The 13,033-nt window shown below is 48.4% G+C and overlaps 1 protein-coding gene across 3 annotated transcripts in view; it reads left to right on the top strand.

Annotated features, from left to right (window-relative positions):
- Positions 1-1,510: 1,510 nt before the first annotated feature.
- Positions 1,511-13,033, top strand: part of NR4A3 (nuclear receptor subfamily 4 group A member 3) — a 29,181-nt gene continuing 17,658 nt past the window's right edge. Inside the window, exons 1-5 of one of the 3 annotated variants that reach the window (XM_057423005.1) lie at positions 1,511-1,643; positions 4,097-4,255; positions 6,736-7,622; positions 9,853-9,982; positions 10,937-11,109. In XM_057423005.1, the coding sequence (XP_057278988.1) occupies positions 6,738-7,622; positions 9,853-9,982; positions 10,937-11,109 (1,188 nt within the window). In that variant the 5' untranslated portion in view covers positions 1,511-1,643; positions 4,097-4,255; positions 6,736-6,737. Of the gene's footprint in view, positions 1,644-2,722; positions 3,074-3,765; positions 4,256-4,979; positions 5,059-6,735; positions 7,623-9,852; positions 9,983-10,936; positions 11,110-13,033 lie in introns of those variants that run through there. The other 2 variants (XM_057423004.1, XM_057423003.1) reach the window with 2 other exon arrangements.

Consider the following 13,033-nt stretch of genomic DNA (forward strand, 5'->3'; position numbering starts at 1 on the left):
GCGGACGGCGGGTTCCCCCGCGGGGGGAGCGGGGGCCTGGCAGCGGCGGCGGCCCGGGAGGGAGGCCCCGGCGCACGCGGGGGGGGGGCACGCGGGACAGCGTGCACCGACGCGGAAAGGGGATCCCGAGTCCGGACGTGGACTCCGCGCCGCCTGAGTGCAGCCCGGCCTCATGTCCCCGCCGGCCCGGGCGGGAGCGCGGTCTGTGGCGGTGGTGGTGACAGGCTGCGGCGGGACCCGAGCGAGCACAGCCAGAACGCTGCCTCCTCCGGTCCCGTCGCTTCAGGGCGCACGGCGTGCGCAGCCTCGGCTGCGGCCCCTCAGGCTTCCGGCCCCCGCCGGTACACCTCGGTTGGCGGAGCCCTTCTGTAAGTAGCACAAGCACAGAAACGTCAGTAACGGCCGCGGTGACAATCGCAAACGGTCCGGGTGCCGTCTGCAGAAGTAAACACAGCAGCGGCCACGGCGGCGGGCGCCTGCTGCCCGCGGAGGCGGCGGCGAGAGGACCCAGCCGGTACACACAGACAGACACAGACAGACACAGACCCACAGACGCGCGCAGGCGGGAGCCTAGGCTTTGTCAGGGCCGCTCGGAGCGGCGCCGTCCCCAACCTGCTCTCTGCTCCTGCGCACTGGGGAGTTCCGAAAGGAAAGAAAGGGGTAAAAAGGAAAAAGGAGAAAAAAGGAGGAAAAAGGGTAGTAGTAGGAAAAATTAAAAAAAAAAGGGAAAAAATAAAATGAGAAAAAAATGAAAAAAATAAAAATGGAAAAGAGAAAAAAAAACAAAAAAAGAAAAAATAAACCTTTAATAATTCATCCTGAAAGTGCCACTAATTAAGCAAGCAAAGCTATTTTTCCTTTGAACCACTCCAGTAAAGAGTTGCTGCGTTTGCAAAACAATACAACTCGATCTTTGTAATAATAACAATAAAATATAATAATAATCTTATAATGTAAATCGGTCTTGTGCTGCCGCGGCCGGTCGGCCACCCTCTCCCGCTGCCGGCGGTGCGGAGCGGAGCGGCCGCCTCACTCCGTACACGGCTCGGTACGGCTCTGCACGGCTCGGTACGGCTGTGCACGGCGAGGCGCGGTGCGGCGGGAGCGCGGCGCACACACTGGGGCGGGAAGGGGGGGGGGTCAGTAGCGTCAGGCTCCCATGGCGTCACTATTGACGTTTCGCATTCCAGCCGCTCTATGGAGAGGCCGCTAGGGCTCCTCTCACATAAATGACGTTCAGAGAGAGGGAGCGGGAGAGCAGCGCAGAGAGGCGCCTCCGTCCCCTCTCTCCGCCAGGCACACGCGCACCCCGGGGCGCTCGCACCGGGGACGCGGGCGCAGGTCCCGGCCCGGCTCCCGCCGCGCACACACAAAGACACATCTCGGCGGCGGCGGCTCGGTATCCCTCGCCTGCCCGCCCGTTCCCTTCCTCACTCTGTCTGCCCGCGGACGGGCTCCTGGCTCCTCAGGCTTTTGCAATCCTTTTCCATGCCTCGGGATAACGCACCGTCCGGACCTGCAGCCACCGGGAGTCGCGGGGGTTTTGTGTCTCGGGTCCTGCCGCTGGACAGTGCCTACATGCGCCTTTAAGGAAGAGGGCACTTACAAACTAGATGTAAAGACGGAACCTTCACAGCAACCGAGTACGTATACAAATGAGCGGGAGCGGCTGCGGGAGAGGGACAAAGTTGCGCCTCCGGGGGAGATGCTCGGGAGATGCCGGTGGCTAACGGTGCGGCTCCGCAGTGCCGGGCTCTGCCTGAAACTTTTCTCTCTCCTCCTTCTCCTTCCCCCTCCCTTCCTCACTCCTTTCCCGTGGATGCTCGCTTTGCCACCCGGCTTCCGAGCCTCCCCGCGGGCTCAGCAACCCGCGCCGTGCCCGGGGCACCGCCGGTCACCGCACACGGGGAGGACCGTTGCCGAGAGGCGCGGGAGCTGGAGCCGGTGGTACTGAGGTATTTCTGCTACTTGTTGTCATGGAAATGATGCTGCCGGCGGCGGCGGCGGCGGGGAGTTTATAGCGCCGGTGATGAATGGCAGTAATTTGTCTGCTTCCTTTAGCCGCGCTTGGGAACTAGGTTGCTTTGTTTGCCCGAGTTCGAGCTGTCTAATAGGGACGGCGGGGCAGGTTGATCTGACCTCACTTCAGGAGAGAGCAGCTCCCCTCGGCAGCCCGAAGGAGCTCGCCCCAGAGGTAATTGCTGGAATGTGGCATATTGTATTGAAATGAGACAGGAGCTTTGCTCGGCACGTCTGCCCGGCATCTGCTCCTCGGAAATGTGCACTTTTCCCTTCGGAGGTCACAAACGGTAACGAGGGGCTGCAGTACCCCGGCACGAGTGGCATCGGGCGGGGAGGCTCCGCTGTCCCGCTCCCTGCCCGCTCCTACCGCGCTCCCTGCCCCCGCCGCGTCGCTCGTTTTTCCCTTCTCGCCTTAATAGCTGCGAAAGAAGTTTCAGTCTTGGAAAGAGGAGAGAAAGCGCGGCCGCTGTGTTGCGATTTTATGTCGAGGGATGGTTGTCGGGACGGCATTATCGCGATACTCTGTCCCAGGCTGGGACGCGTCTCACCTTTGCGCGGCTAGTTAATAACGCTGGTGTTTAACTCGCAATTTGGGGAGAGGATGGATTCCGTGCTAGGGTATTTCCCAGGGAAAGAGTCGAAAAAGCTGCTTTCGGGGGGGGGGGGGGGGGTGGGGGGGGAAGGGGGGGGTGATGTGTCGGGATCGGATTTTTTTTCTCCAGGGAAAAAAAAAGTTTGGGAATGAATCGCTAACTTTTATCCAAGCCGCTTCACTCGATTACATTCTTCGCCCTATTTTCCTCTCCTCCGTGGAGACCGTTGTATGCTGGAGTCAAGCCCCGGTATAAAAACAACGGACTAAACCAGACCAGACGGTTTCTTCGGAGGTGAATCTCACGCGAGGTCGTGGATATTTGCTGGAGTGACCGTGCGGCTCGGGGCGATCCCCCCAGCCTCCTAAAATCATGAAAATCGCGAGCTAACCGGCGGTGGAAATGGAGCTCGAAACTTTTTAATTCAATGGAGCTTCCCCCTCCGCGGTCCCTCCCGGGTAAATGAAGGTTTCGAAACCCGCCTGAAGAAGTCACAGTCACAATGGAGTGTTTCACGCTTTCCTCCTCATATTACAGGGCGGGGAGGGGTGTCACTCGGGGCTGAATGTAAAGTGCACGGAGGAAGAAAAGAGCTTTGACAAGGGTAGTTATTTCCTCCTAATTTACAGCCCTTACGGCTCTGCGCTCCTGGCTCGGGCGGCCGCGGTCCGGAGGGGTGCTGCGTGGTTAAAAGCGCAGCGAGTGTCTCTAGGTAACCGGGGGGGAGAGGAGCCCTAGGGCGCTCCGCGCAGGGCGGGAAGCCGCTTCGCAGGAGTTCGGGAGGGAGCAAAACCCTCGGGAGAGAAAAAGGGATGAGCTGGTAGTCAATTAGCATCCCTGGAGCCGGCGGGGAGTCAAAGACGAGGGGAGCGAGGAAGGCAGGAAACGCCCCCAGAGCAGGCAAGGAGCGGGAGAAGGAGCCGCCGGGAGCTGCTGCCTTGGACAGGGACCGGTGCCCCCGCGCATCACCCGCGTTGCCGCGGAGCCCCCGACCGCGTTGGCAGCGCCGGGACAGACCCGCCTCTGCCAACAGCACAGCGGGGCGTCCCGCGGGGCAGAGCGGGGCCCGGGGACGCCGCAGGCCGGCCGCGCTGGTGGGGTACCCCTCAGGACCGGCCGATACCTTGTGTAGAAACTTCCAGCCAGAAAGTTCCCGCGGGGAAGCGGACGCACGGGGATGCCGCCCCGCTTGCTGCGGTCAGCCCGCCTGTGCTGTCCTCTTTCCCTCCCCAAGCTCCTTGCCCGGTGAACAAACCGGCGGCTCCGCTGTCCCATCCTGGTGCTTTTGTGTGATGAGGGCGCGGGAGGTGGTAGAAACCCGCTCCTTCTCCGGCTCCCCCTTTCCCACCCGTGAAGGGGGAACGCGAGGCGGGTGGTGTGTGTGTGTGTATGGGGTCCCCTCGATGCGCCCCGCGTCCCCCCTCAGCCCATCGGGTACGGCAGCCTCTGACTCTGCCTTCTGCTCCTCCCGCCGCGCACAGAGCCTGGGTCGGAAGAGCGCCCCCCGCCGAGGCCAGGCCCCGCACCCACCACCGCAGAGAGGTCCCAGCCGGCGCCCACCCCACCGCCGCCGCCGCTGCCCGCCGCCGCCTCCGTCCGCACGTCCAGCCCCACCATTCAGCGCGCAAGATACCCGCCAGGTAAGCTGCGCTCCGCCGACCAGCGCCTCTCGGGAGAGGAGGAGGAGGGTGTGTGTGTGTGTGTGTGTGTGAACGAGAGCTCCTGCCGCCGCTCCTACCCTTCCCAAATCCCTTTGGCATCGTCACTCCCGACGTCCCGTCCAGGGGCCGCGGGGTGTTTAAATCCCCCAAAGGATTTTGGGAATGTTTGGCCTCAAATTGGGCATCCCTTACTTCAAGCTCTCTCAAAGATAGCAGAATAATAAGGTAAGAGCTGTGAATGTCCTTACCCTGATTGTTTCTCTTTTTTTTTTTTCTTTTACCCATTCGTTTGGGCTTTGATGACAGGTTGCTCTGCAATGCGCCTCCTGTGGGGTGCTCTGTTTTTAATATTGTTGGATAAAGAAGAAAAATATATCCCAGCTTATTTACTTTGCAGGGTAATTAATATCGGTGCCCCAAGTGGAAAAGTAGGCGTTATAATCAGTGTGCTGGCAAAAGGGCGAGGGAGGAGGAGCCCTGCAGAGCCAGGAGAGACCAGACCTTTAGGTTAGGGATATTTTTTCTGTCCTTAGGCCGGACTTATTTTAGACTTCTGTTTTCTTACTCCACTTTGCCCAGGATTCAGTGACGTAACCCTGCTATGCTCAGAAAAATAATGCCAAAAACCCCCATGATGGTCTCTTTGCCTGAACTCCTGCTCATTTTCTGAGCTAGCAAAAAAAAGCCTTTATTTCCTTCACAGGGTTGTGCATCAACAAGTCCACGGGTGACATTATGTGTCAACTCATTCAGTTGTGGTCCTCAGTCAGTTCACACTGGAGGTTTGTGGAAGGAATTTCTCCCCTTTTTCATTTGATCACTACATTTTAACAGATGGCCCTTAAATAGCAAACAATAGTATTAGGACTTGCCATGAAATGTGTGTGTGTGGAATGGCATGGGCAGAAATTGATGGGAAAGAGCAGAAAGGTAGAGAAAAAACAGAATTAACGTTGGGAGGCAAGGCTTATGAAAGGGCTGTCCTGCTTTTTTCTTTAAGCATTTGGATTTACAAGCAGGAGGTACTTAATTTCAGAAAACAGCACTTTTTTCCCCCCTTAATGTTTTCTCAAGAAGAAGGAAGATCCAAATGGCTTTTGACAGTACGATAATTGAAATCTGGTGCTTAGTTTAAATATGTTTATCTGCAAAGGGGGCAGGAAATAATTAGCAGTTGCTTTAACACAAATTATTTGGATTCTTGCATGCCAGGCTCAACTGACTATTTTAAAATTATAAGTGAAGGGAGTTCTTAAAATACTGAGGAAAACCTCATTATTTTCAAGGCAGCTTTTTTTTACTATGATTTTTTTTCTCAATTGCTTTTGGAATATAAATTACCATTAAGGAGAGATGAACTGCACTTAATTTTGATATACATTTTCCCCATATTTACTTCCCCCCCCCCCTTTATAAGAAAGTATGTATTAATTGAAACATTGTATTCCTCTGCTGCAGAACCAAAATGCACCACGCACATTTAGTTTGAGTTTGCAAATATTGGGCTATAATCTCACAGTGTTTAGTTAGGCAAACCTCAAATGGATTGCAGAATTGGGTCCATTATTTCCTGAGAGCAGCAAAGGAAATAGCAAACTAGTAGGAAATGAAAAAGAAAAGAATAAAAACCAAATCTTTATCATGAGGCAGCATGTTGCTTCAACCATCCCAGCTATCGGTGAACCACATTAGCTTTTAAGACTAATGGATAAACCCAATTATGTTAGCATCCTCAACCTCGCTTTCCCATAAAAACAGAAATAGCACACACTACTTCTTTTGCATTTTTTTCAAATTCAAGGGTATGTTGTAGCCCCCACTTTCTTTAGGAGAGTGTTCTATCATAGATAAGCCTTAAAACTACTGGTCAGACAGCAGCCTTGAATTATTAGCTGACCAGAAATATGCTTCAAAGTCCCAGAGTTGAGTAAGCAATATTGATATTTGCAAGTCCTAAGCAGCAAACACTGTGATTCAAGCCATTCTCTGCCATGTACTGAAAATGCTGTTTCTTTAAAATAAAATGTAGTTTTTCATATTATGCATTTGATAGTCTCGTTTACCCTTCATGAAAATTTTAGGGCACGGTTGCATACAGAGACAGGTTTAGAGCCATAAACTGTTTTCATTCTGCTTATCTAATTCTCATTGACACCTATGTATATTAAGTAGCAGATGTAGGGCAGCTTGAGATGGATTCCTCTTTCCCTGACACTGGTATAAATCTGAGTTGCTCCCTTGACTAGACGAGAGCAGGCTCCATAATACCTAATGCTTAGTTGATCCCTAATGCATATTTCTTGCTGAAAGGCGAAGACACGAGGCTAACGTATGTCCCATGTCCAAGAGAGACTGGGAGTCGGGTGTCTAACTGAGCTCCGTGAAATGTGGGAAAGCTTCTAGGAAAGAAGTTCCTGAGGGCCTGGGCTCGTTGTTAATGTCCCCCTTTGCCCTTGCAGATATGCCCTGTGTGCAAGCGCAGTATAGTCCTTCACCACCCGGTTCAAATTATGCAGCTCAGACCTACGCGTATGGCTCGGAGTACAGCTCAGAGATCATGAACCCTGACTATGCCAAGCTGACCATGGACCTGAGCAGTACTGAAATCACTGCCACTGCCACCACCTCCCTGCCCAGCTTCAGCACCTTTATGGAGGGTTACTCTGGCAGCTACGAGCTCAAGCCTTCCTGCCTCTACCAAATGCAATCTGCCTCCTCTGGCCAGAGGCCCCTCATAAAGATGGAAGACACCCGTCTCTCCCCCTATCAGCCCTCACTGCCACCCTCCACGGATGAGGGGATGCCCAGCACTTCCATGTACTTCAAGCAATCTCCGCCCTCCACTCCCACCACGCCTGGCTTCCCTTCTCACCAGAGCCTGTGGGATGAGCCGCCACTGCAGCCCACACAGACCTGCCTGCCACCTGGCCACCTGATGGACACTGCTCCCATGAAGACCGTGCCTCCGCGCTTCCCCCTCTTCCACTTCAAGCACTCCCCTCCGCACACGCCAGCCGCAGCTGCCCACATGTGCTATGATCCTGCCTCCCTGAGCCTGCCCCTGGGCTCCGACAGACCTGCCGCCAGCCAGGCACCCATGGAGGGCCATTCCTACGGGCTTCACCTGGCCAAAAGACCAGCCACATTAGCCTTCTCACCACTCGGCCTCAACGCAGCCACCTCCAGCCTGATGGGTGAGAGCAGTGGCAGCGGCAGCAGCGGCCTCCCATCTCCACCCAGCAGGAGCTCCTCGTCTGGGGAAGGCACCTGCGCGGTCTGTGGGGATAACGCCGCCTGCCAGCACTACGGCGTACGGACGTGCGAGGGCTGCAAGGGCTTCTTCAAGGTGAGAGCTCTGCGGTTTGCTCCCTACCCCGCTTACCCCAGCCTCTCCTCCCTCCCCATGTGCATGCTTCTGGTCCTCACCCCAGGGCTCAGGAGCATCCTGTGTTAGAGCTCAGAGCCCCCCACCCGGGCAGGATGTACACCCATCCAGCTATTGACAAAGACCAAAGCAAGCCCTCTGTAGGATAAAAGCATCACCCAGTCTCGGCTAAGAAAGGGCCAGAGCAGTGAGCTGGGCAAACCACATCCCCAGTCTGCCAGCATCCTTCAGCAGAGCATGGGTCAGCCCTGTCTGAGCTATAAACTGCATTCACTCGATAGCAAAACTCACACGGAATGCATCCAAACTCAGTTTTGTTTATCAGCCGTTCCAACTAAACAAAAGACACCCTGAAATCATCTGCCTAAAAAAAAGACACCCTGAAATCGTAAAGTCCACTTGATATTTTAGTTGGTGCACTGGTGCCATTTGTTGCCCTGGGGCAGCTGGGGTGAGGAGGACTGTGGGGCTGCCCTGAGGGGGAAACCCATTTCACATGAGAGGCCAACCCAAGCACTTCTAGTTTTATTTGGTTGCTGCCTCGTCATTACTTTTCAGTTTAGGAGCCCAGTGAGTCCTCACTAGTGGAAAGCTGCTTGCAGAGCAGTGACTAAGCACTGCACAGGGTCCCGGTGCCTGCTTGGTATCCAAGAAAGCTTTGCAGCTGAATAGCAACACAAATAACTTCCACACGGCAGTTTCCCAGTGGAAACTTTGTGTTTGTATTTTTAAGAATTGGATACTCTCTTTTTGCGCGTAGATTTGGGTGACTTGTAATTTGTTTTCAACAGGCTGAGTTGAGATTCCAGCATTATTTTCAGAAATAGCTTGTTTAAAGTGAGGAACTTGGGACAGACTTTTGTTAAGGATGGTTCTGGGCAACAGGCTTAAGATCTGATACATTTAGGGTTGATTTGGTATATTCCTGCCTACAAAGATAGCAGTCATGCCCCTGTTCTAGTAAAAGCTACGATGGGAAACAAAACCAGTCCAAAAATAGTTGTGGGGAGGGCTTATAGCATTTTTGTTTAATTGTAGACAGAGCTGCCAGTGTTACTTAATAATAATCCTTTCACAACATGGTAAAATACACATCTCCCATGAAACTCATTTGTATTTAAATGTAACTGAAAAGGGGACACAAATAACCTGGAAACAGCAGCTCTTATGGGCCCGATCCTGACCCTGTGGTAATCAATAGTATATCCTTGACTGGGAGCAGTATCTCCAGCTTATTCTGCAAAATTAGTAAGTTTTCAGCTCCAAAGCGCAATGATAAGTATTTGCTGTGGCTCTTACATTTAGTACGTTGAGGCTGTGAGTTGAAAAGAAACACAAATTATGAAATAACATTTATCCATTAATTTAATTGCAGTGAAAAAATTAATACTGAATGCTGAGTTGATAAATCTATTCCTGTTCTGATGTCTGTCCTCTTAAAGTCTTTTTTCTTGGTGCCAAGTTATTTATTGATGTATCTTTGATTTTAAGGATGGGAAAACATACTACATTTTTGCATCAATATTTGTTACGTTCTCTCAAAGCTTACCGGGTTTTTACAAATTTTGGATTTATTGTGTAGTCTTAAGATCATTTTAGAGTCAATTAAATGTAACACAGAATAATTCTGCCTGGTTTGTTTTTTTTTTCCCCAGGTCAGGTTAGCTTTCCCAGAATATTGAACTAACCATATTTTGTAGGGGTTTCTGGTATTTGTATTTTCTCCCCAATGATTTTAATGGCTAACCAAACCAGTTATTGTGGTATTTGACTAACAATAGTGATACCAAAAGAAATACACTGCAGATCATTTTGATTTTATTTTAATAAGGTCAGCAATAATCAAGGGAACGAACCAAGTAGAAAATTGTTCCCAAAGGGATATTAAAAGCGGAGATAATCTAATCCCCAAAGGTAGATGTGATGACCTGGTAATTTCAGATATGATTTTATCATTCAAAGTTGCCTGTCTCCAGAGACTTGCTTCAGAACAATCCTAGATGATTTTCATTGTCAGCAGCTAACACTAATAAAATTGTTTTTCCTGCAGGCTAGTGTGTTAGGAAATTAATTTTATCTAATTATATGAATTGCACTGTCGCTTTTCATGTTGTAATTAAAACACATTTTGTCAGGTTCTAAGTTGCTCAAGAAATGATTGGTTTGCTGGGTTTGTGTTGCATTTCTGCAGAGAACAGTTCAGAAAAATGCAAAATATGTTTGTCTGGCAAACAAAAACTGTCCGGTGGACAAGAGACGTCGTAACAGATGCCAGTACTGCCGGTTTCAGAAGTGTCTCAGTGTCGGCATGGTTAAAGAAGGTAAGGACTATTGCTATTATCATCCCAAACACTGAAATACTGCGTTTAATGAACCTGTGTTTGTGTCTGTATGGATATAGGTGTCTTTACAGGGAATTTTATAGGGATGGGATTCATAGCTTACCCCCAGATGTGTGTATTTGTGTAATAATATATTGATTTTCTTCTTTTCACCCATATTATCATATTTAGACTTTAGACTTGAGAGTTCAAGAAGAGCAAGGTCACAAGAGGATAATTTGACACTGGCCAAAATGTCTCCTTTATTAACTTTGAACATTGCTCAATAATGCTGTTGGCTTCCCCCTGTTATCTCACCAGGGGCTGCACTGGCTTGTGTGCATTTTGACATAGGATTTTGTCTCATTCCCATAAGCTGATTGTAAATTTGCAATTAATTTAAATGGAAACAGGATCAACTCATTAGTCCCAATTCTGCAAATATTTAAGTATGTGAGTAATACTGTATGAGCAGTCCCACTGCAAATACTAACATGGATAATATAACCTATATAGTGTGGCCATATTCCTTCAAATGCTTTAAGAAAGCTAAAATGACTTTGAATGGACAACTGTGCCTTTTAAAAGGTGCACCAGCAGTAAGAACAATAGAATTTGTGTTTCACATCCAGTTTTCTTTCAGCAGCAGTGTCTGTGTGTGTGCATGGGCACACATACACAGGCACACAGACATGCTGCAAACAAAGCATGAACAGTAGGAACACAGCTGGGCTTTAAGTAAGCAGCTACATTACTGCTTACAATCATAGGTCTGACGCAATTTCGGTATCGTTTGTGTTCTTTTGCAATCAAAGGCATCAAGAGCATGTGCTGAAACTGGAGAATGCTCCTACTTTTGCTGGGCTGATGACCATAAGAAAAGCAGGTGTTCATTCTGATCCAGCATTACTGGTATCTTCACAACTGATTCCTGCTTCTTATGTTGTTACCTAGTTGTCCGTACCGACAGCCTGAAAGGGAGAAGAGGTCGGCTGCCTTCCAAACCAAAGAGCCCCTTACAGCAAGAACCCTCTCAGCCCTCCCCACCTTCTCCTCCCATCAGCATGATGAACGCCCTTGTACGAGCTTTAACCGACTCCACGCCCAGGGAGCTTGACTATTCAAGAGTATGTTTCATTTTTCTTTGCTTCTTTGTTTTCCACATAGAAATGACTCACAGGCTGCATTTCTACCTACCAGCTGGTTTGCTAAAATGAGACTAAATGTGAAATTTGGATTAGGGTAGAAATTTGTCCAGCCAGCCATGTCTTTTCATGGTAGGTGGGTGATGAGGGGAAAGGAGGTGCAGTAGAAATTCCTGTTAGAAACTACCCATCATGAGGATCTTAGACACAAAATTACCTGCTGTATATTCAATGGGTGACTGAAAGCAAAAATGCATGGATAAACAGAGCGTTCTTCTTGGAAAAGGCTGTGCCAAAACACTGGCAATCACAATACAATTGATTAATTTACCAAACTAGGAGCAGTGCTCACATGTCCAGTATCTCAATTTCCAGGTTCAGAAGGCTAAAATCTAATAGCACTTCCCTAATATTCAGGTATAAGGGTTGTGCAAAGTAGCACTGGATGGACAGGGCCATTTCTATTGAAATCAGTAGAATTTTGCCATTGTTCAAATGGGGCCAGGGTCTGGCCTTGAATAGCCCAGCATAAGTATTTCTTCAGTAAAATTCACATTTGTAAAACAAGCCTTTTAAGAGAAAAATTCTGAAAAACTGTCTCAGCAAAGCTTTACCAGAGATTATACATTTTTGAACCTTGTTCTTTTATGTATCATAGTCACTATTTAAATATTCATGGAATATCTTGAAAGCTTAAAAAACTGTTCTGTAGTTATTAAAATACAGCATTGAAATGGCTTGTTAAATACATTTTTAGGCAGGTAGATGTAGGGAAAGAAAGAAAATCCAGCTGAGGAAAACCAGGATAAAATTCCTTCCCCTTAATGAAAAATTATTAAATCCAAGACTTTAAAAAATACACCTGTATTCAGGCAACATCTACGTTGGCCGTTTATCACTTGTTGCTAAGTAATATTCAATACTAAAATGTATTTGTTTATAATTATATAACAACTAGATTATTCCATTTTAGACTGTACTTACATATATAATTTAGCAATTTTAAGCATGTTGTAACAACTTTTCTTCTTGCTTATCTGTAAATACACAATCATATCATTTCCCTAATTATTATTAAGAATCTAGCTATTCAGTATCTGACAGCCTTTTAGGGGGAGAATGCATTAGCCATATTTAGACATATTTTAACTTAACCAGGATGTCTCAGGGGGTCATTCTGTAAATACCAAGGTATGTGATGAGCTGTGCTCTTTGACAGAAATCTGCTGAGTTCCACAGAATTACAAGCATATAATAGCCCAGGCCATGAAAGCAGTATCTGACCTTATGTATTTATTCATTTGTAGGCATAAAGATCTTTTGCATTTACAAAGAACTGAATGAAAACTGCGTGGTTTTATGTGACTTTTTTCTTTGTCCTTCAGTAGTTATTTCTCTTTTAATGAAAACAGACCTGATTGTTGAACAATTCTGTTGGACGTTACAGGAAGCCTATGATTGACAGTAAATTAATTTAGTCTTGGTAGCTAAAAGGTTAAGCACGATTGTTTGTTAGGACATAGTAATATCTAGGTTTTTCTTTACAATAAAATATATAATTGTTGTGCTCAGCAGTACTGAAAAGACAAAAATATGCTTAAAGAAATTAGTAGATTCTTATGGTTTTTATAAACTTTATACTTACAGAGGAAAGTTAAGGGAGATCAGAAACAAGTGCTGCGTAAAAACTGAAATTAACTGAATGAAATATGCTGTAAGCACACTTCAATGATTAAAAAAAATCCCTTTGAAGCATAATCCTGTACCCGTAAAGGCAAACTTCTGACATGTCCAGCTACGCCGTACCCCTGCTGAGCACCACAAATGGGTGGATCTGGAAATTTGGCTTTGGAGTCAGTCCTAACACTTCTGCAGACGTGACCTTAATGTTTAACATGGTCTTCAT

This window comes from Pezoporus wallicus, unplaced genomic scaffold (genome assembly GCF_028554395.1).
Source record: "Pezoporus wallicus isolate ANWC-B61680 ecotype Strahan unplaced genomic scaffold, APGP_CSIRO_Pwel_v1 contig_749, whole genome shotgun sequence".
NCBI lineage: Eukaryota > Metazoa > Chordata > Aves > Psittaciformes > Psittacidae > Pezoporus > Pezoporus wallicus.